Source organism: Rhea americana, unplaced genomic scaffold (genome assembly GCF_003343005.1).
Source record: "Rhea americana isolate MKP2758 unplaced genomic scaffold, rheAme1 scaffold_109, whole genome shotgun sequence".
Lineage (NCBI taxonomy): Eukaryota > Metazoa > Chordata > Aves > Rheiformes > Rheidae > Rhea > Rhea americana.
In genome coordinates, this window is record NW_028185139.1 from 167,754 (window position 1) to 190,808 (window position 23,055).

The 23,055-nt window shown below is 47.7% G+C and overlaps 1 protein-coding gene across 1 annotated transcript in view; it reads left to right on the top strand.

The window, feature by feature from the left end:
* The first annotated feature begins 21,843 nt into the window (after positions 1-21,843).
* Positions 21,844-23,055, top strand: part of MRPS5 (mitochondrial ribosomal protein S5) — a 59,544-nt gene continuing 58,332 nt past the window's right edge. The window contains exon 1 of the mRNA XM_085311262.1: positions 21,844-21,938. Coding sequence (XP_085167388.1) covers positions 21,872-21,938 — 67 coding nt within the window. The 5' untranslated portion in view covers positions 21,844-21,871. The remainder of the gene's footprint in view (positions 21,939-23,055) is intronic.

Genomic DNA, 23,055 nt, shown 5'->3' on the forward strand with positions numbered 1-23,055 from the left:
GCAGCTATTTCCTGGGCTGCCTCCTCTCATGATGGCTTCACTACATTTTAATTGGGTACAAGACTACCAGGGTCAGGCACATGAGCAGAACCAAGGGAACAGACACAACCGTTCTTATGCGATACCCTTGTCAGGCGCTCATTAAAATCACCAGGACCTTCGCTCTATCATCTGCAGAAGTCTTAACTATCAGTGCTAATTGCATCTGGGGATTTGTTTAATTAAGTAAGCAGATTAGCGCAGAGATCTGCAGGAAAAAGCTGTTGCTTGGCCTTAACAAGTGTGAGCCACAGCAGGATGCCTCTGCAGATGAGCCAGTGGCCGGTGGGCTTCCAAAAATCCTCACCGGTGTTCTTGCAGCCCACCGGCCGCTGGATTGAGTTGCAACATTTGGCTCTTCATCGCCTGTAATTTGATATGCAGAGTCAGGCAGCCACATCCACATCTATGGTGTAAACCTGCCTATCAAGTTTTTATACCAAAAGTTTTAACTTACAGCTTGATTTCCAATCTTCTGTAGGGGCAATAACCACAGGAGATGGGATCCGTAGGAATTCTGGCCTGGAGTAAACACTGGCTCCATAAAATACATAACAAAAAATGACATTAAAGGAAAAGGAATTGCCATTGCAAAAGTCAAGTACTCAGAATTTATCAAGTGACAGACGTAAGGTTGCCTGTGCAAACTTCATTCTCCATGAATTAGAATTTTTGATTGCAATGCTATGTACTGTTTTGTTTTGTTTTTTTTCCCCCACACTGCTAATGTTTCTCTCATGGAGGAAATTTGTTTTTTTCTTTTTTTAATTACACAGTATTAAACTATAATATATTGTTAATGCAAATTCCTGCCAAGCAKCCAGGGTGACAAATGCTGACAACTTGAAAACGGCTGCATAATGTTGTTTGCGACACTTGAGCTGCACGGGTTTGTGCTCTGCTTCATTTTCTTTGGAAGCAGCAGAAAACAGCGCGCAAGGTCTGCTACATRAAACATCCAATACCTGACACTACTCAGAGAGAGAGGGGGCTAATTATAGATTAAGGCCTGCTGAGATTAGTGTCTTCCAGAAGACAGTCTGCAAAGGACCAAAGCATGGCACTGCACTGTGGTATTTCATCAGTCTCTGAATTATACTGGAATACAAATTCTGAGTGCATAAAGGGTACAGATCTCACCAGCTTTGACAGCGATGAAATACCGGAGCAGAAGGGCTAATGCTGCCTCTGGACGCGCACACAGAGCCGGCCACCAGGCTTGTCCCTGCCTCAGAAACGAGGGGAACCTGCATCAGGTCTAAGGAGGCATCCAAAAATCCACACTCTGCCTGGAACAACGACGGATCCCGTTCGGCTCCGCGGAGAAGGCAGCTGGGAAACGCGGAGGCAGCGAAGGCGCCGCTGCTGCCGATCCCCGCTGCGCGCGCCGCGCCGGACGGGCAGCCCCAGGGAGGCCGGGTCCTCCCGGCCTCGCCGGAGACTGCGGCTGTTTGGTGCTGAATGAGGGGAGGGGAGGACGAGAAAAAAAAGTTCAAATTAAAAAGAAGACAAAGTGACCCCATGGTGGGCACTGGGAGGAGGTTACTTAGCAAGGCTGTTCCCAGCCCGGTGCCGCAGTCCCAGCGCAAGCGGGGTTGGCCGGGAGCTCCGGAGGGCTCCGCTCCAGCGCCCCGCTCCGAGCAGCTCCCGCTGCAGCCGGCCGCCCCGGGGCCTCGTCCGGCTGAGTCCTGACCGTCTGCGAGGATGGCGATCCCACGACCTCCGCCGTCCCTGCGCGCGTTGTGAAAAAGCCATTTCCCTGCAAAATGGAAAGCCTAGGGTGAAATGTCCCTAAGCAAACTGCACGGATTTGCTGAGAAAGCCAGGACTGGGGGTCTGCTCCGTCTGCTGTGCCGGGGCGGTTTGCCAGATGCACTTTTATGTGCCGTTGTGGTGTGTGCTGCTGGGTATCCTCATCCGGCATCGCCCTCTTCCTCCAATCGATTTTAGCAACTAGATGAAGCTCTGCATTTCGCTTTCATTATTTCTAGCCCTCTCAAAGGGTTTTGATCTTGAGTAAAAGACAGGCAAGTTACTCCAAGGCTTCTTAGAGACCTTAGCCTGGATTTTAAGGACTCAGCTCCCGTCAGCACTGCTGGAGATGCAAGGCAAAACGACCGTGGCAGGCCTGGGGCCAAGCGCGCAGAGAACTTTTCAGCGGTTGAGGGGAAGGAAGGTGTAAAAGCCTCCCCTAGGCACTTTGCAAACTCTCCCTACCTGCAAATGCTCTTGAGCACAAGAGCAAATCAGCAGATGTACACACACGCACATATATAAAAATATATAAATACACACACACATACATTTATGTTGGACTTTCCTCCAAGAGTCACTATGCACTTCTAAATGGCCTGCTTTCAGAGAGCTTTTGCTGCATATTCCCAGTACCTGGCCTGCCAAGTGCAGGTGCCTACTTTACAAATGGAGGAGCTGGCTCGACCACCAGTTTCGTCCCAGAGCTGGGAATAAACCCATCTTTTGCATGCTCCCCTCCAGGGCACTGATCTGCTGCCCAGCTCTGCTCCCCCATGCACTGAGTCACCGTGAGTCTCAAAAATCCTAGAACAAAACGACCCTGAGGTTCTTCTGCATGGGAAACAGTCATACCAACGGCTGTCAGACCCAGAGCGCTGGCACAGAGGGAGCCACCAGAATAAATGCGCCAAGTTTTCCCTTGTTTCCTCTTTCTCTCCGTTTACATTTGGGTCACCTCAAGCCCCCAAGCCTTGCACTTCTCCATCAGCGTACCAATACCAGCAGGCACTCAACTCTGACCAACCCAAAACGGAGCCCACCAGACTCCCTGGTCCTTGTCCCTTGTCCCTGGACCAGGATGCAATTCAGCCCTTTTATTCTTCGGAGCAGCGACTGCGGAGACTACAAAACGCAGCTGCACAGGTTCTTGCGMGTGTGCAAGGGTGTGAGTGTGAGCTCAAAATAGGCAGGGCGTCTTGAGTACCTCTTCCCAAACAGGTTCTCCTTTCATCCAAGGTTACATCTGCCTGCCGCTGGGATCAGCCTGCCCACATAGCACTAGCTCAGGTGTCAGCCSAGGACACAGCATCTGAGGGGGTAAGTCACGCCTGGGACCCTGCATCTATCCAACTTCATTTCAGAAACCTAGGAATTAGGTCTTCCTCAAAGAAGCAGTCTTCCCCAAAATGGAAACACCAGGTGGTATTAATGGCAGTAAACATGYTTAATGCTTTTCAGTTGTRCCCAATCCCTCAAGAACAAAAAGCMGGAAAAATTCAACCTCGTGTCTCGGGAAGATGCTGAYGCTGAGAACTGTGCCACCCGCTTCTGGCTGTTCCCTCCACASAGCAGGAGGGTCTGCAGCACCTGGAAACCACCTTCTTATAAACTCTCTGATATCAAATGTGAGTGACTAGTAAAAAAACAACACAAACAAATAGTTTATATTAAAAGGCAGTAATACTTGTTCCTCTCTGCTTTAGATTGCTTACAGGGGAGAGGCATTTARATAAAGCCAAACAGAACCACTGAAGTTTCTGTGGCTGATTGAAAGCAAGCAGGTTTGTGCATGACTTCAGTACACCCGTCTCTATAGTAATGGGAGTGATTTTGGGTGCAGAACACACTGTTTAGGCTTTCATCATTGTCTCAGTTCAGTCAGCYCCTGTGAAACACTGAGCCACAGCATATCATGTAGGCACTAGCTGGGATGCACCAGGCAGTCAAGGTCCTGCCTCCCTTTCACAGTCATGCAAGGTCTAGCCAGTGCTCMGCAGCTGTTTTTTCTTTCCATAGAAGATGTTTTCTTCTTAGTAGAAAATGCAAATCAGGAATATTCTGGCCACAAAGCAAAATGTTTCCATCCTGTCACAGTGTTCAGTGTTTTAGAGGCCATAGAGATTGTGGTCTTCATGCTCCCGTTCTCCCCCAAAGGTGGAAATCTCTGCTGTGACCATTTTTGGTCCCCCGTGTGCATGGGGGCACACGGGACGTGTCTTGACAGGAACATCAAATAATGGTGATGTTTCAAATCCAAGTGGCATTTCCCGCACAGGACCACTTGGTGTTGTGAAGACTGGGTACTCTGTGTACCAGTACAGCACAAACCCAATACACATCTTTTACTCATGTGAACTTGTAAGAAGAAGGAATGCGCCACTTCCTGTTTTTACCTGCATTGTTGGCCTTTTTACTTATTGTTGCCATTTTTTCTAGTACACGTCTCCAGGTGAAAAATTAGCAGTCAGCTCAGATGGAACTGGTCTTGAACTGCTCTCAGCATTTGTTAGATGCAAGCCCYCACAGAGAAAGAGCTCATAGCTGCCAAACTCAGCTGTTAATGCAGCTAGTAACCAAGGAAGCTGTTGGCCACCTCCTGAAAACAGTTGGGTGGCTACAATGTTAAGAAGAGCACAAAGAAGCAAGCGCCCACCCTCTCTTTAAAAATAAAGATAGTGCATTAGCTGTGATATATTATTAATATAATTTACACTTTTCAAAAAACCTGTGATGGCTTGTTTTGAGTAGTCATGGAGTCACCCTAGCCTCCTAGAAGTGCTGGTTAAAAGGGCCTTGGGGAGTCTCTTGTCCAGCCTCCAGCTCGCAGCAGGACCTATGCCAATGCTCAGTCAGGATGGCCATGGCTTTGTCTAGCTGAGTCCTGGCAGTGCCCAGCTCTGTGGGCACTTGTGACGAGGCAGCGCTAGACTCTGGGGAGAGATGTCATGCTAAGCAACACCAATGTTAGCACTTCAGGAAACTCCTGGTGTCAGAAGAGGAACTCCTTCCACRGCAGGTCAGCAGGCAAAAGTGGTGGAGAGACAGTGGAGCTGTGGCAAAGCTCAAGGTGAGACGGTGTAGAAGGGGAAGGCGATGCTCCTTCTAGACAAGGGAGATTTTAGTCCTTCACTCATTCCTGAACACTCACAAGCACCAAGACACCTGTCTGAATTGTCTGTGCAAGGTTCCTCACGGTTATATGGAGGTTTAGGAACAACAGCTCTTGAGGCCTCATCTCCTAGGTTCCCTTTGATGCTGCATGATCATTGCTGTTACAGCTCAACCCAATCCTGAGCCTTCTGCAGCAAGAGAGAGCAAATGCCACTGGTACTCCATCTCCATGCACCCAGCACTCCTCCCAGTGCCTACCCATTCCTCGGCATTACCTATAGTCCTTCCTGGATTTCACCTCTGATCTRGATCTCTGTAACATGATGATTCMAAAAAARGGRGGGGGGGCACTATCCAGCTCCTCTCTGCTCTGACTAGAGCTTGTTGCTGTGTGCTCCATGCCCAGAAGAAAACCTCTATGATCTGTAGCAGAGCAGARGAAACAAGCCCTCCGCACTGGGAAGGAGGATTGTCAACAACTTGTTGCTTTCTAGAGGTATGTGCTCTTTACAGGTTCATGAGTGTCATGGGAACCCAAGCCCTGGGCTTGTAAGTGCCAAAGGGATCAACGTTGGTGCGGGGATCTGTGCTACAGTAACAGCACTGGCAGGTAGCACAAAAATGGTCTGAAGAGCCTGCATCTGCCCCAGCTTCCACACCCAGGGATGCAAGAGCTGCCTGTGCCACTGCCCGGCACCCAGGGCAGGGTCACTGCAGCTTTTCTGCTCTCTGTTGGGCAGGAGAACTCATGGCTGAGCTAAGCTGTAGCACTCCATTGATGATATGATCTGTCGACACAAAGCGATTTAATCGTGCTCAAGGCTTTGATGATCCCATAACAAGAATTCCCTCAGYCAGTGTCAAGATCTTATCCTTTTATAAGGTGCACAGCACCTTATGAACTTTCCCAGGTAGCCTGGTGCCTTGGCCCAACTTGAGTGTTTTCTGGCCTTGATGCTGCTGCTCCTTTTTCTCTAGTTATGCTTCAAGCATTTTTTTCACAGCTTTCAAGGTTGCACTTTGCAGGCCTAGGAGGTCAATSCAAACCAAGAAGCAGCTTTCACRAACTTGACTGGTATCCAAGGGCTTTTTGCAATGCCTTAAGTACCCACTTCAGTGCATACAAAACACGCTCTCTTTGAAACCAAAGATACAGCCAGTCTCTGGTTTAACACAAGTCAAACATAAGCCTGAGTGACTTTGGAAAAGAGGATGTCAGTGATGCCTGGTTAATTTATGCCAGTAGAAGTCCTCTTCTTCACAGCCCCTTCTGTCTGCGTTGATGGTAGGGAGAAGTAGCAAGGCCCATGGATATGCAGAGGCTGTGAACTCCCGTGTAGTGTTGCCCCTGCTTGCGCAGGAAACACAACCTAGGATATTATATCAAAGTTGAATATGCCACAGTGCATTTGAAAGCTTGCTGGGCACTGAACATCTTCACAAAGTGCTACATCTGATCGAGGTGTCCCTCGTGGAGCGAGCCAGGAACCCTGGGCTGCATCTACGGCCACCCACCGCATTGCACCCTGGCTCAGTCCCTCCTCCTTAATCTCCTTCCAGGTTAATAGTGCTCTGACAAAGATTTGTCTGGCCTCAGTTTTTGCCTTTTTTTTTCCTGTCTCTCACAGAAAAGTAAAATCAGATTGTGATGAAGGGGAACTGTGCCCCGAAGGGGAAATGCTTCAATAGCAGAGAAAAGGGAGATAAAAATACTGTTCTCTTTAGCCTGGCAGTAGCCAGGAAGAGCTTAAGTCTCCTGGGAGGTCTTGTTACTGAAGATCAAAGAGGCTCAGAGGAGTCTTGCATGCTTTGGAAAAAAATCTCCAGAAAGCTCTTAGCTCCGTTTGCAAGCCATTTCCCATCCAGCAACTTAGCCAAGGCAGTATCTTGTGAGCCTCCTTTACATCAGTGGGCTGAAAAGAGCAGAGTGGAACACAAGTGGGATTTAATGGCCCTGTGCATATTTCCAAAATATGCTTATATTCTTTGTGGATGCTCAGAGCAAAGCTTAATGCAGCAAGTGGATGATATAAAAGGCAAGGTGGGGACACCACTCATGGCCTGGATGCAGATTGCTGGCCTCTCTCCATGCTCTGCTCTGCAGCAGAGAGCTGGTGCAGAGCAGGCTCTGATCCTGGGGCCAGGTCTCCTGGGGCCAGAGGAAAAGATGGCCAGTGAAGTAGCGCCCTGTGCTGCAAGCATGGACCTTCGGAGCAGTGTCACAGGTGAGTCATAGACAAGCAGAGAGCCATAAACCAGAACTAGCTCATAACAAGACTGTTTATCCAGAGATGGAGCTAATAAGCCTGGTAACTGTTGCTGAGCAAGCCAAGTCAGGATTTCCCCAGCATACAGGTGCTGTATTTTATTCTCAGCATAATTCTGCAATAAAAGCTGTTCCCCTCCCTGGGCATTAGTGGCAGATGACAGACCGTAAGTGTAATTGCACAGTTAAGACAACTTTTGCTGCAGTTAATGGTTTCTTTCCTGAAGAAATAATACAGGCAAGAATGTTTGCACTGGTCCCTTTCAAGTTTTCTGAAAATCATAGAAGACTAAAACATCTTCTGAGTAGAAAATAGAATAATATATTCACATTTTTTATTGAGAGTATTGGTACTTTATTCTGAATGACACAGAAAATAGCAGGTGGACCAAGTATCCATCAGCCTGATCATGCACTCAAAAGTATTTGCTGCTGACTGCTTTTGCAATGCACAGCAGCCACTACATCTCCACAGTCAAAATATTTGGCTTTGTTTATAGATGTTAAAAACATCTCTGAAATTTGTCTTCTCAAGTGACTGGGTTTCTTCAAAGCAGAGATAAACAAATGTTTCTCAAGATGTTCTCAGATCTCCAAGACTTACAGGTTGTCTCAGCCCATGACAATATAGAAAGTCATTTCTGAGGACGTAAAAGTCTCTGAGCAAGTTTTCAGAAAAATGCCATCCAGATATTGCCCCTCTCCATCCAGACTGCTGAGCCTATAAATCAAAACTATCTCAACTGCAAGGAGGTACAGGAATGAGATCATCTTCAACATCCACAGCCCATTAAAGCCATCCAACCCATGCCTGGGCACCTGCAGGATTTTCTCATGATCTCTGGAGGTACATCACACGTGTGACACCACAACRTTTGGGGCATTCCAAATCTGAAGAAGGGTGTGGGGACGGTGGAGAGCACGATGGTGGCGGCACTTGATGACTGAAAGCAGCTCCGAGGGTCTGTCTCAAACGCCAGACCATCGATGCACGCAGCTGGGGAAGCAAATAAGGCAAGTAGAGAATGAGAAGCACTTAGGAACCGGAAGCATGTCTAACAGGAGCGAACGCGTTCCTGCCTACCAGCCCGCCTTTTCTCAGGGGTGTTGGCTTTTCTTCTTCCATTTGTGCTGAATTACTTTTCTCCACCACTAAGAGCAGAAGTACAAGGCAGCAGCTTCAGGAGCTGATCCCAGACAAMGTGGAGAAGACACAGCTCAGCTGAGGCGGTTTCCCTGGCTGAGGCCCCGGAAACATGCCATGCGATGGAAAGCCAGAAGAATCAGGGGTCGCCTTTCCTCTCCCATTTTATTTAACCCATCCTGCAATTGCCTGTTCTGTCACTGGCAGAGTTGGGTTTGGAGGCTGCCCTGAAAGCTGCATGCTAGTGATAAGCATAAATATTTTAACATCTCATATTAATGAAATTGACTACTGTGAGCCCTAAAGATAATAGCCGTYGAGCTGTCACTCAGAACATTTTAGGCGCAAACAGATGCATTTTCCCCTGCAGCAATTTTCCTCTGTGAGAATAGTGATATTATTAAAGTTTGCCCAGAGAGCATTTTAGCAGCTCATTAAACACAGCTGCATATTTTGTGTAGCATTAAAGCAATTCACTTAGTAATTAACTAAATGTATGATAAGACTTTTTGACTAATATTGCTTTTCTCGTGCGAGTGATTTTCATTCATCTCAATCTAKCGCTGTTCTAGTCGATGGCACAGCGGAGGAGGCTCAACTCCGCCATCCACGGCGGGGGCAGTCCCTGAGGCCACCGCACCTCCCTGACAGTCAGTCCACACTCCGGCTTTTCATCTGAGTGTGCCAAGGCCCTCTCCAAAGCGACTGTCCACTTCAACCCCAGACTTGCATCCTTTGACGGCGTCTTTGCCCCCTGAGACTCTTGGACGGCAGAGCCAGGGCTGCTCTCGTCCGTGCAATGTCCTTGGGGGCCACAAGCTTTGCTAAGCTGGGGCGCCCCTGTGCTGGGACCTGCCAGTCCGCTGAGCTTCACAGAATGCATTTGKCACCCCTTGCCATACACACCCCTCCGCCCCGTTCTTGGCTCCTCGTGTCTCCAGCACTGCAATGGCACGCGATGGATACGCGGTGGGACGTGCATTTCAACTCACAGCACTCAGGCACCCGGCTGGGTGCACACAGTGGTGGCTCCTTCCGGGTCATCTCCAGCATTCGTCAGCACCCAGAGGCGGTGGGAGCCTAGGGATGCCCCAGGGCTCTCAGCAGCGTTGGGCTATGCTCTCGTGAGTGGAGGGAGGCAGGCTGCTCCTGCAGCTGGGCTCCTGCCGAGCAGCAGTGTCGCGAGCGGCCCCTTGGTACAGCCCACGGCAAAGCGCAGCAGCTTCACGGAGGTCCCCTCCATGCAGCGCTTGCATCCTCAGCCTAGACAAAAAGAGGGATGAATCCCTCTGAAGCATTAGCTGCAGAGCTGCCGCCACACATCCAAATCATAATTTCACTTCTGTTGTTCATGAATTACCACCAGTGTGGTCCTGTTTCTTCTCACAAACAATGTGACCTAGGGCATCCTTTGAAAAAAAAGGAGTACTTCATTACACTGCAATGTCCAGTGCTTCTCAGGGTATTTGGGATACTCCCTAAATTTATAATGGACCCTTCCCCCCAAGACAGCATTGACCATAATGATATGGGGGCAGTTTTTAGCAGCTTCCCTGAATGTCRTTTTGAAACCAGAGAACTGAAACTAATTGGTGTAAATCTTGTTTTGGAGTATCATGGCCTCGTCCCAGAACTATTCAAAAAGTTTTCATTTGTTCAATTCCAGCAGTACAGAGTATGCGTATGATGTTTGTAAGGCAGATGGAAAATCCCTGGATCAAGCCACTTTTCATTACAGACTTTCTGGTGTAGACTGGCATCTATTTGCCTTGTAATTACAACAGCCCGCAAAGTCCCACGTTCAGCACAAAGCAGAACGAGATTAGGAGCTTGCCTTGTCTTCTGAGTGTTTACTGTAACTTCATAACTTGACTTCTCCCACTTGATTTGTGAAATGGTGTTTTGTGCGTCGGTGACAGGCTGTAACAGGATCTTCTAAGAAGCCCTCATGGCATCGCTTAATGCGCTGCTGCACAGGGATCTGTGACAGCGCTCACCATCACCTTTCCAGGCACTCACAGCACCAGCCTGGCAATGAAGCGCAGTCGATAGAAACATCTTTGAAATACCTCTGGAGTCAAAGTCTGCCACCCACAAGAGAATTGAGCATTCAAGRGATTATCATTAGCAGCCTTTCTCTGTTAAACAGCTGATTGAATTTCAATATAGTCAACCATGACTGGGCAAACTGGATCATATGAATATTAATAAACATCATTCATTTTGCACTGTCCCCAAGGTATTATTTCTCCTTCTTGTTGAATGCAAGGAAGGTGCTGTGTAACTATGGAAACGTTCAAACTCACTTAGCACAAGTTCCTGGGGAGAGTGGGGGACAGAGAAAACRGAGATGAGATGCTTTCTTCTTCAGCAGATTTCTCATAGCTCCCAGATCCGCTAAAACAAGACACGGGTTCTCTTAGAGAATGCATTTCTCTTGTTCTGTGCAATCTAATAATAATCTGCATGCAATCAAATGCTCTGTCTTGGTCTTTATGTCCTGGATCCTTCCAAGTATCTGGCTGAGTTTGGGGTTTCAGTGCCTAGGTGCTGCACAACTCATCACCTACACAGGCAGAAAACAGGGGGAACAAAAGCAGCCCAAGGGGAGCTTCTGCTCACACCCTGCCCYGTGAGACCCTCCCATTCAGAGGGAACATGAAGGCATCAAGTAAAAATTAAAAACAAATAACTGCATAAAAACTGGGGGGCAGGGGAAGGGGAGCACAGAGAAAGCAGTTGATCAGAATGAGACACTACCATGCATGGCTCGGATTGGCACGGTTTGCAGCAATAAGGCAGGACGTTTATGAGAACAGTGAGGAAAAGCGTGATTGTAGTGATAGAGTAGGCTGAATGCCAGGCAGTGGATWTATTAGCCGTGCTGGAGAAAAGGCACATCCACTCACGTTGCATTTCTGCCTTGCCTTTGGAATGGATTGGGAGATTGTTCACGTATCAGAGCTGGAGGAAACATTTCCCAGTCCTTCACACCATGTCAAGTAGCTTTTTATGACAGATGAACACACTTTGATCAGCAGGCCCCATCTGTAGCCACAGGTCCAAAGACAATGGCTGAGAAGATCACCTGGCTTCATGAGGTTCATTCTTATCTAACCCTGGAATAATTTCAACTGGAAGGAAAGTCATCTAGTGCAGGAGGGACCACTGGAAGTTATCTGCTCCAACCCCACCCACCCACCCATACTACACACACACACACACACACACACACACACACACTCAGAGCTGGTCCAACAAGATCTGTTTTTCTCTTGAGGCTTTTACATGCCTGTACAGCTGATGCAAGTCACCGACTGATGCAGCCAGGCAGTCCACAGGAGGCTGTTAATCTCGTACGGCTGCTGAGAGCCACACTGCTYAAATAAGCTCTCAAGGCCAACCTCTTAGAGAACAGCATTTGTTATACTCTGAGTGCCTGGATCAGGTTTTTTTGCTAGTAGGTTGGTTAATTGTGCTTTCAACTCCTTGCCTCTTTCTGGCTGGTGTGGTGAGGTGTAGTGGTCTTAAAATACATCCTCTTTGGTAAGTTTAAACAGAGAAAGGGTTTTATTTCTCAGCAATGTTCTCCTTTTTTCTTTATTTGATGCCATTAACTCCTGGTGATACAGCAGAATGCTCACTGGTCCTTAATTGGGTTTGAAGCTAGTGATATATTTACATAACCCTTTGAGTGTTTGAGGTCTTGTTTGGAGGCCTGCATGAGGTATATGCTCATGCTGGCATGAGCATGTTTTAGTGCATTTAACTTTCTGTGCTGTAGTAGAAAACTGAGGCTGTTATCTCATTCATTAGGAGGCAGAGGAATATTCTTGAAACAACATTCAAAGCATGTTTTTTCTGATGCTCAGTAGGGTTGGGGTGCTGGTTCCTTACAAGGCTTTTGAGAATCTCCATAACCCATCCTAAGCTCCAGTCCCTTGTAGTATTTGTCAGGGAAAGGCTCAGTTCAAGGGTTTCTGCCTTGGTTGGGAAGGGGTATTCCTCTGTGCCTTTAGTGCACACACCGAAAACAACATACTGGGCCAATAAAAATTTAAAAATACAGCTCTGGTTTCCCAGTAGCAAAAGGCCCTCACTTTATTTCCCTTGGCAAGGGGTTGCTAGACTCTGAAGTCAAGTGTTCAGCCTCATAGCCCTGAAAGGATATATAAGATATCAACAACTTCTTATCTCAGTGACCCTTCAACAAGGGAGCAGAACCACAGTGCGCACTGAGTGGCTCAGCAGAGTCATTTCTAGAAATGCAAGCATCTTGCTGTTTGCTTCCGGAGCACAAGCACAGTGACWAGGCCTTTTTTTTCCTGTGGTGGTAGCGTTCTTCCGGGAATCCTATCGAACAGCCTGAGAACGGAATCTTGCAGAGATCTCCGCATAGAATTCTTATTGCTTGGAAATAAGATGCTTGGGGACGTGRTGTGCCTTTGTCGGGGAGTCCTCTATCCTTTGCTAGATGAGAAACTATCACACCAGCAGCCCTCTGGACTCAAAATGATACTTCCTTGATAGGGTTCACCCTGCACCCTAAGCCCTGAAGCTCCCTCAATGTTAGGTTCACTTTAAGGCTTTAAACCATGCAGCCTTATCCTGACACAGGAYTCCTTCGGACTCACTGTTGCGCTCTGACCTGTTTCCTCCCTTGTAAAATGGAGGCGGTTGGGCACCATGAGTGGTTGCAAAGACCTGTATGGACCCAGATAGAGGAGAATAGAGCCTCCTTGATCTGGCTGTTCCTAAATTTGTGAGTTTCCCCCTTTAAAGGATGAAGTTGCATGTGTTGGGCCAAYAAGGCCAGTTTTGCAAAGACAGGAGAAGGGAAATGGAGCAGTGGGGCCAATGCGATCTGCAGAGCTGAGGGAGTATGTCAGTTCCCACCAGTGAACAATTTCACCATCTGTGCAAAGAGGTCCCTGTGGGTTATGTTCTGAAGTGGGGCACTCCAAACATGCTGTTCGAGACCATCCCTTTCAATTATTCGCAAAGGCTCAAGCAACTTTCTAGGTAACATTTGATTCACTTAAACTGTGCTGCTTTACTTGGCAGGGTGGGTAGGCCAAAAAAAAAAAAAAAAAAAAATGTATTAAGTAGTTATTTTATTACTGGTGCTAGATGTACTTTTAAAAGGGTACTATTATACCTGAAGCTGGAGTTCTAGTCAAGTTTTTTAGCATAGTTTGCAAAGGCAGACAAATGATTGCAGAAATGGATCTCACACCCTTCTCCTAAAACCTAGGAAACTTATCTTCATCCTCACAGAGCAGTGAGGAGCAGGGATTTTTTTTAATGGCTGCTATCGTGCTGCCTTACCAAATTCTTCAGCGTCACCTCCAGAACTGCACTCTGTTAAGTTGTGAAAAGGGGTAAGGTTTCTGCCAGCCTATGTGATGTGGGAGAGGCCTGTCACWCGCAAGCGAAGGACGTGTTCCTCTGGCTTCACCAATGCATCTCTGTTTGTGGCTGCTGCAGAGCCAGCACTTGCTTTGCTGCTGGTTACTCCCTGGGAGGTTTCAGGAGCGGCTCTGCATCCTGCGAGTGCTGCAAACATCGCTCTGTAACAGCATGGCAGGGTGCTCGCAGGGACACTGCTCCCCCAATTTTTATCTGTGTTAAAGCCTCCAGGGAGCAGTGTGCACTGTGAACAGATGCCACAACCATCATTGCTGCACCACCTGAACCACACTCATGAGAGCTTGAGAGCAAAGTTTCCTATTAATGCAAGCAGGAGATGAATGTACCAAGTGACGGGCAGGGTTTGGCTGGGTGAGGGCTTGCTGCAAATGGGCATCACTGCAGACTCACGCACCTTTGTGTTCCCCATCTGACAGCTGCAGTAAGCCCTCCTCTTGCCACAGGAGGGGAGAGAAAGACTGGCCTCAGTCTCAGGCAGGGCTGCTTCATGGGCCCTGAGTCACTCCTGCTGCCTTCATCTATAATAGAGCAAAACCTTCCTCAACTTTCTGAAGCTTTGGAAACAACAGAGGTTAAATGCGTTTCTTTCTAAATGGTGTCMTCCTGAAGTAGGTCAGCCCTCACCTTGGCCCATGGGTCCTCATCAGTGTGTCTTTGTAGGTTGAGATCTGTTGCACAAATGTTCAGGAAAATGAGTTGAGGAAAATCTACTCTCATGTGCTTTGCATTCTTCTTGTGTGTCCTTTCACAAAATTCTGCTGAAGTCTTTGTTGGTGTGATAGATATATTGGCAGTTCCTTTAGAAGGATGTCAAGCAAGCAGGACATCAAATTACATATTCTACATGAGAAGATGCTAGTTTTCAATCTTTAAATAATTGCTTAGATCAAAATTTGATTAGATCTGCCTACAAAGTYGTTCCACTGGTTTCCAGTCAGTTGGTAATTGTCTGTGTAGGATGCAGTTGGTTATGAGTACTGTCTTTGGCCCTGCTTTGAGCAAGGGTTTGGCCTGAAAGACTTCTAGAACTCTTGCAGCCTAAATATTAAATGATTCTAAGCCTGAACTGTCTCATGGTATATAACTTGCCCAATAATAGGTGCATATGTGRTGTTACCCATGCTGAAGGACATGATTTTAACTGTCCTGTAACCTTGTAAGTAACACTGTGGTCTCCTCCAGCTATAGTAATTTTGAACCTAGCTCTGTACCCTACAAYTGTAATTTCACAAATTATCACAGTTTCAGTGACTCTGCTAAACTAAATGCCCATCAGCTTGAGTAATGGCAAGGAAATGTGGGCTACCCTTAGATCTTTGCAGATAAGAGGGACAAGATTGGACAGCAAAGAGCCAAAACCTTCAAGATCTGATCCAGAGCCTTAAGTCATACAAGCATTTGCAGCCTCGTAGTTGGACTCAAGGGATAACAGCCTGCATTTAGCAGATSGTCAAAAGAACTGTGGCCCAATTAATAAGATTTTGCCACTCTCAATGGAAAACCATAAACTTTTGTATTGATCTGGCAGTATATGGTCTCCAGATTTCCTGGGATTTTTCTTGCTCTAGCTTTTGGGTTTTTAGCTGAGACAGCAGCTAAATTGGTTTGAATTTTGCTCCAGTTCCCAGTAATCACCAGTGGTTACCTTCTGGGGGTGGCAGCAGACACAGAATTGTCCSAGGCTGGGAACACAAACCACAGTGTCAGCTGAGTCCCTCCAGCAGTGCAGCCTGGTGGATCTGGTAAGCCAGCTGCAGCRATGCCAAAGAGCAGAAAACCCAGATAACAGGGGAGCAATGGAAAAGAGGAGCACATAAGCAGATTGTGTTAGAAAACTCTGCAGTCTCCACAGCTGTCTGTGGACTTTCCCTAGCCCATTTCCTTGCCAAGCCCAGTGGCTTATAGGAGCCCACTTCTACCAAACTCTCCTCTCAAAGCCAGTAGCCCTGCTTTTTCATGGCTCTCATCAAGGGCTTTGAGATTCCCTCTCCAGATGCTGCAAAGCTGGAGGCAGAGGGAGACAGACCAGTCTTAAAATCTATTTTGCCCATTTTGGTATGTATTTCAGACTCTGGCATGAGGCAGCTCAGCTGCCCTGGCCCAGATCATTGCCAGTGGTTCACAGGAGCTGCAGACAAGGAGTGTTTCTGAATTTGTAAGTGTTGCATTAATTTTAAATTTGTTCATACTCTGACATCTTGGAGCGAAGGAAAAAATCTCATCAACTCTTTTCTCTAGAAATGTAGTTTAAAGAGGAGATGACAGTATGTTTAAATTTTTTAAAAGTTCTCAAGCAAAATGAATATTTTTGTGCCTGAAAGCATCCATTTTTTCGGCTATAACTTCTAGACCCTATTATTCATAAGCTGTCCTTTGGTTTCTTGACATTCCTTGAGGAATGGCTCCTGGGAGGACACTGAGGACCTCAAGGAAGCCTGGTTCCTGTTGCTGCTGTGGGAGATGCAGTCCCCCAGCACCAGCTCTTAGTACTCCAACCTCTTTCATGCTCTTATTGGGGCTTATCAGGCATGAGAAGACTTTTTGCTTGGTTCTTTGCTACCTTGCTATCTCAGGAGATGAGCCTTCAGCTCATGAGCTGGCTGTTACTAAGACGAGTCACACCAAGTAACTGAAGGTAGGAGGGTTGGCTGTCAGACAGCAGGACACAGGGAAGGCTTGAGCCCTGTTAGCCCCAGGCACCACCCAAAAAGGCAATGCTCTTTGTGCCAGTAAGTTCCCCACCTTGTAACACATCCTTGCCAAASCAAGTGACTAAGTGCAGGCAGAGCAAGAACTCCTTAAACTGTCTTTACCTGCTGGCACTGTTTCTCCTTTGCTTTCGGCACTGGAGACTAGAGCTTATTTAACAGCCTAAGCACATGCAACAGAAAGCTGTCCTGACTCATAGCAAAAATTGAGATGCTGCAGGGAAATAAATAATCTACTGGTCTGRCATGCACCATTAAACCATATCAATAAAAGATGAGTATGGGGTGACTTATGATAAACACTGCATTACTTGCTTTTATTTCTCTTAAGTATAGTGCTCCTTAAAGGAAAGGGCCCTAGTAGTCAAAGTAGTAATTCCGATTTTGCCCCTGTTGCTTTGGTGCTTGTAGCAAGTGTTCCATACAGAATTTGTCCTCCTCAAGGAGGCAAATTGTATCCTTCAGAATGATCAATATTCAAGTGGCCTATATTGTTCTTTGATTACACTCCCCTGCCAGATGCAGGCAGAGATCTGAGCCTGCAGGCAAGAGCTTGCAGCTTTATTGCATTTCCTGCTGCCAGCATTTGCAAGAGAAGGTCAGCAGATGTGAGGGTCTGTCTTYATCTCATGTACTTCCCCAGCTGCTATTCCTACTTGACATCTCTCTTTACATCAGCTCCCGAGGAGCAAAATGCTGAACACCAGTGGTGAAGCCTTGTGTGGCAGACTCCTGGGAGTCTGTGCTCCTACAGTCCATGCATGCCAGCACAGCAGCAGCAATGCAACTGTGCCAGGACCCTAGACAGGTCCAGTGTGCTGTCACTGTGCTCATCGTGACAGCAAGTGTCTGTGTCCCCAGCCATGCTGCTGGGAGGGAGTACAGCGTCACAGTGCCAGGGTTGGCTGCACACCTGACTGCAGGTGGTTTAGGAGAAAGCAGCCTTCTGCTTAGCAAATGAGCCATGCCACACAAGTGGAGCACAGTACGTTATTGTGAGCAATGGGGGGAAAACACACAGGCAAGGCAGAGTTTAATGCTTGTTCCATTTGCTCCCCTGTTGCCAGCTGCTGCTGTACAGAAGTTGACTGTGGTATGTTTGATGTCATGTGGCAATAATATTTAGATCTCTGGGAGAATGCATTTATTTCAAAGACAGAGCAGTGGCATCAGGTGAACATTGCCTGGCCTGAGAGCTCCCTTTTAGCAGCCTTCTGAGCCTGTCAGACCCTGCTTTATATAAATGTTGATTGCTCTGTATAACTGATTGACTCATCTTCTGATTGCACATCCTTTAAACCAGGCACCTGGCATAACTGTTTCAAGAGACATCCAAATAATCTGCTGTTCTGTCTGCCGTTCAATGTACCCTCATGGAACTGTCCATAGGAAAGCCTCAATTCACCTACTTCCAGCCTTTGCTTTGGCGGGTTATTGATGTGTAGATCATTACCACATTGCTGTGCYGCAGTGTTATGATGGTAGCAGTCACATTAACCTTTTCACAGATGCATAATCTGCCACATGCTGGTTGCATATCCCTCTGTTAAGAGCTTGGCAGCGGCTTTTGGGACTCAGAGATGCTATCTTGAAACTATTAAATACTGAGAAACATCACTGCTGAAAGACTCCTAATGGCMATGGATGTGCAGGCACCTTCAGAACTGCAAGTCTGTTTATGAGCTTTTTTAGACTTCATTAGCAACACTGCTGTGCAATTGCACGTTAACTCTTTTGGATGGCCAGTGCAGCTGCTTGTTTCCTTGCTTCAATGGAAGCACCATCAGTGGCTGCAAGGTCCATGTGGAAGAGCAAAGAGGCAGAGCAAACTGCAATTGCTCTGGCTGYGTATGTACGTTGTTTATAATGCATCATCAGGAAACAAGGGTTTTGCCTGGCACCATGTCATACAACRCGGTTGTATGCAGGTTTGTTATGGTCACTGTAACTGTCATGCATATCCAAAATAATGCAGATGCCTGTGATTCATGTATCACCTCCTCCATTGATCGTGTGTGTGCCCAAGTAGTATGAAAAGTGAAGGATCCAGAATTCATGAAGAAAACAAGTGTCAGACCTCCTGGCTTATAAAAAAAAATCTTTTTATATATATATTTTTTTTTAATATTTGATTCTGAGGTCTGATCTCTCTCCCTGAAGATGGCAGCAGGCCAGAGATGGGAGACTTGTGCAGTTCAGCAAGCCAGTGTACTAAACACCTTTGGAAGGTTTCAAACCACTGAAAGCTGATGGCTTGCTGCACTCATGAAACTTCTGTAAACTTAACAAAACTGTAGCATCTTTTCCACTATCCTCTGCRGCTGTGCTTTGGTCCACGGTACAGTGACTTAGGTAGCAATACTGGAGTTYTGCAGTGTAGGCACAGATTGGCACAGCTGAGGAGAAAAGGCAGCACCACACTTCTGCTGGCAGGAGCAGGAGGGAGTGTTTGGGAAGGGAATAGCTGATTTCCCTTGCACAGAGTGAAGGAGGGATCAGCTGGGAAACAAAGTGCCACTGCTACTAATGATCATCTGGAGAGACGTGAGGTTTTAGCAGAAACTTTAGGTACATTCTTGTACTAAGTCCTATAGGGATGCCCTCATAGATGCTGCTGATGACATTGCTGTGGCCTCTTTAATGACACCTTGCCAAAACTGGATCAACTGTGCCCATCAGTAGTCAATGTACACAAAAGCAAATGTCAAAGCGCAGGTTTCCATGGAGAATGCATCACGCTTTCCCCTGGCAACTCTTCTCTAGGCAACACCAGGAACCGGCTATTGCCTTTGCAGAAAGAGGCTAGATTGGAGGTGGAGGTGGGCATTTGAGCTGAAAGCTTCCCCACTTGCCCCCTACCCAGTGGCCCAGGCAGGCAGGGTATATGCAAAAGCTTCTCACTGCTTAGGGGTTTTCTGTCCCCAAWGTTTCCACCAGACCTAGAGGAGCTCCTTAGCATTGCTTAGCCTTTGTTGCTAAAGGGCTATGTATTTCAGAAGCTGAAAACCTTCTCCACTAGACAAGACCTCTTGCAGCCTGCCTCCTACTGTCTCCCCTCTCATCAAGCCCTGGCAGTAGGGTCTGGATGACTCTCCCAGGGAGCTGCTSTTTCGGAAGTTTGTTTATTGGAAGCTGTTCAAGACAGCTGCTTCTTCCCTGCTGAAGTTGACCCAAAGTGTGTGATGTCTTGATGACTCCACTGAGCCCATCCTGTCTAGAAATGCTGCTTCTTGTGCATCTGAAGTGCCTACCCAGGAGGAGCCAAAACAATGTGATGTATTGAGTCTGCGTTGGTGTTATAATGGGAAACCATCCATTGGGGAACAACATTAAACAGTGACTTACAGGCCATGTGCCAGGCAAAAGAACAGTGTTTGTTATTAATTGTTTAAAAACCGACGTGCTTGCTAAAACAAAGGAGCTAGAATGAGACTTTGCCATTATTCAAAGATAGGAAAACCCTTAAAATCATGTCCCCTCTGAAAGTTTTGTCTGCTGGCATTACAGACTGCACTGCTCATCCTTCCCTGGAACAGGCAGCTTGCCTTTGAATGGTCCATTATAAGCCTGCATTGCTGTCCCTCCCAGAGGCAACACTGTTCACATGCCAATGACTAATATTGTTTTAAAACTGTTCTACTGCCAGGATGTTTGGTCATCACTGGATGTAAAAGCATGCCCAGATAGCAGTCTCTCCGTACCTATTTTCTGTCTTGGTGGGTCATTGGCTGGGATGCCTGGATAGTACAGATCTATATCCCACAGAAATGTGGTGGGAGGCTGGAGTGACGGAAGCGTCCTGCCTGCCCTGATGGCACTGCCCTGGGGCTGGTCAGGCACTAGCAGCAGCTCAGGTCGTCAGCTTTCTCTCCAACTTCTCACAGCATCACTCGCGCCAGCTTCTTGCAACAGCTACAAAGCACTAGGTGCTTCTTGGGGGCCTCAGCCCTGCCACAGAGGTTCTTGCAGGCCACTTGGGTCTCTGTGCAGATCACGTGGGGAGACTGAGCCTGCTATTTCCACTTCTAAGGAGAGGACTTCGGGTTCCACGGGGGAAAAAATATTGGTTGAGCAAATGGAAACAGATCTTTCACAAGGGTCTTAGTGAAAGCACCCCAAGGCTATTCTGAGTCAATCTAGAGTTGCTTTATCGTGTCTGATTCTGGAAGTTTTGCCCTCGAGTAATTCAGCCCTTAGGAAAGTCTTTTCTTAAAGTGCGTGGAGGAAAATACTTTCAATAAGCAAATCTCCCGTAGGAGGAAATGGGTCTTTTTTTTCAGTTGGACCCTGAAGCCGGATGACCAGAAGCAAACTCCAGAAAGTGGCTTTCAAAGCTATGCAACGCTCCTCCTCCGTTCTTCATTGTCAACCCAGCACACTGAGACTGTGAGTGCTTAAACCAATTCTCTTTGATACAAGACAGAACACATCACCCCAATATGCTGCCAAAACCCAGCTGCAGCAATGTGACAAGGTACAGGCGCTACACAGCCATTTCACAAGCTGCGAATTTTTTTCTCCACAAACCTGTACAAGGCAAATTCTTTCCCCTCCTCTCAAAGATGCACAGAAAATAGCTTTTCCATTAGATCATTCAGTGAATAAGAGTTTTAATTCTCTGCACGGCGTAATGACTTCCAAAAGGCAAAACCTGAAAATAAATACTATGGCAAACCCATCTGCAGGAATTTATGAGAAGCTAATTAGTTTTATCCTTAGCAACACCACCAGAGTTAGATCCTGAAATATGTGCSGTGTCAGTGCTGTTAGCATGGGCATACTTAAAGAGTGCCTGAAGATAAAAATCCTGTTTAACGGACTGTGTCGTGTCACTTTTCTGCCAGCAGCAAGGCGGCCAGTGCCCTGCAGAAAATTTATTTAACAGCTYGGCGGTGCATTTTTGCTCCCCAAGGTAGAAAGCAGTCACCATGCTACCGCGCGTGACAGAGAGGGGAAAAAAAAAAAAGCAGTTTGCGCGTTTCCGCTCCCTGATGCGAGTTACACCGCTTGTTACTGCGGCCCCGCCTCACTGCCCTCCTCTCCCCTACGCAGCACCCCGAAATGGCGGCCGCGCAATGGCGGCCGGCCCCGCCCGCGGAGCGCGTCACGTGAGCCCTCCCGCGCGCCGAAGACACGCCCACGCCAGGGGCGGGCCGCGCCTCGGACACCGTTGGGGTCCTGCCGCGCGGGCGTCCCGCCGCTTGCCTGATCGGCCGTTTGGGCCTCTCGGCTTGCCCGGAGGAAGCGGAACGTGTGGGTGGAACATCTCGACGAGGCTCCGGCCAAACGKCTGCCGTTGGTTCTCGCCACCCCTCCGCGTTCTTTCGCCGCGCGGCTCTTTCCCAGCCCTGGCTTTGTCATCAGGCAGTGCGCGGGGCAGCCAAGTACGGTGGCCGGGAGAGGGGGAAGGGGGCCACCATGGCGGCGGCGGTGGTGGCGGCCGGCCGGGCGTGCGCCTACGGTGTCTTCCGAGTGGCGTGGCGAGGTGACGGGGGTGATGGTGTCGGGGGCGCCTCCTCCGTGAGGGCAGGCGGTAGCGGCCGTTCGCGGACTCCTCCCTGTTGGCAGTGGCCCAGGCCCGCGCCGTTGCCTGTGTGTTGCCAGCGTCGGCGAGTGGTTCCCCAGAGTAGGGGCGCGGGGCGGGGGAGGGGGTCACCGGCCGTGGCTGGGAGGCGAGCAGGCTCCKGTGTCTCCCTGTGTGCGCACACGCAGATTTCCTTTCATCACGCTAGTTTTAACGGGGGAAGCGCTTTTCTGTTTGTTGGCCTCTGCTCCTCCGTCTGGGAGACTAACGGCGGTCAGTGTAGCACGGTATTAAATGGCTAGTGATCGCCTTAGGAATGACACAGAGAAGCAGCAGAGAGCCAGGAGTTGCTCCATGTGGGTATGGATCTGGACACGCTAGTGCTGCAGTGCATTTCCTTGTCTGCTCAATCACTCTGGTTCCTACTATCAGTTCTGGGTTGTAGCTAAGCAAAACTAATCAAACTTTATAGACTTTGATTATTTTTTAAAAGCCTGTGGTCTGCTAAGTAAGATGAACCTAGTTGCTCTTGCATGCAGTCTTCTTATCTGGCAAGTGTGGTAAATCCCTTAAAAACACCTGACTTTGCACTTGCGTTGTCCTCAGTGGGCAAGATYGCTGTTGTCACTAGTTTGCAGCTTCCATGTCTGTCTGTCTTAGGCAGTAAAACTGTATTTCAAAGTGCAGCTGGGATTTAGGCACTCAGAGCTTCCTCACCTTCTCTGTGTTTGGGGCGGTCCAGCTGTGCCTTGAAAACCTTCTATTTCAGGTGCTTGTTATCCCACTGGAACAATGAGGATAGTAATATATGTCTTAAGATAAATGGAATGGRATAGTTTCCTTTCTAACTTGAATACTCTTTTCTTCTCATTTTTTCCATCCTTCTTTTCTCTCTTTCTGGACATTTTAACAGCTGGGAATCTAAATTTGTTTTTTTTAGGCTTCTCTGATTCATCAGCACTCCTTTCTTCCTAAGTTTTTAATCTTTAGTCACTTTCCAAAACTCAAATGTATTATTTGTCCTAATAAAGGTTAAAGTATACTTAGGAGGAAGGGATTTTTTTTTTTTTTTTTTTTT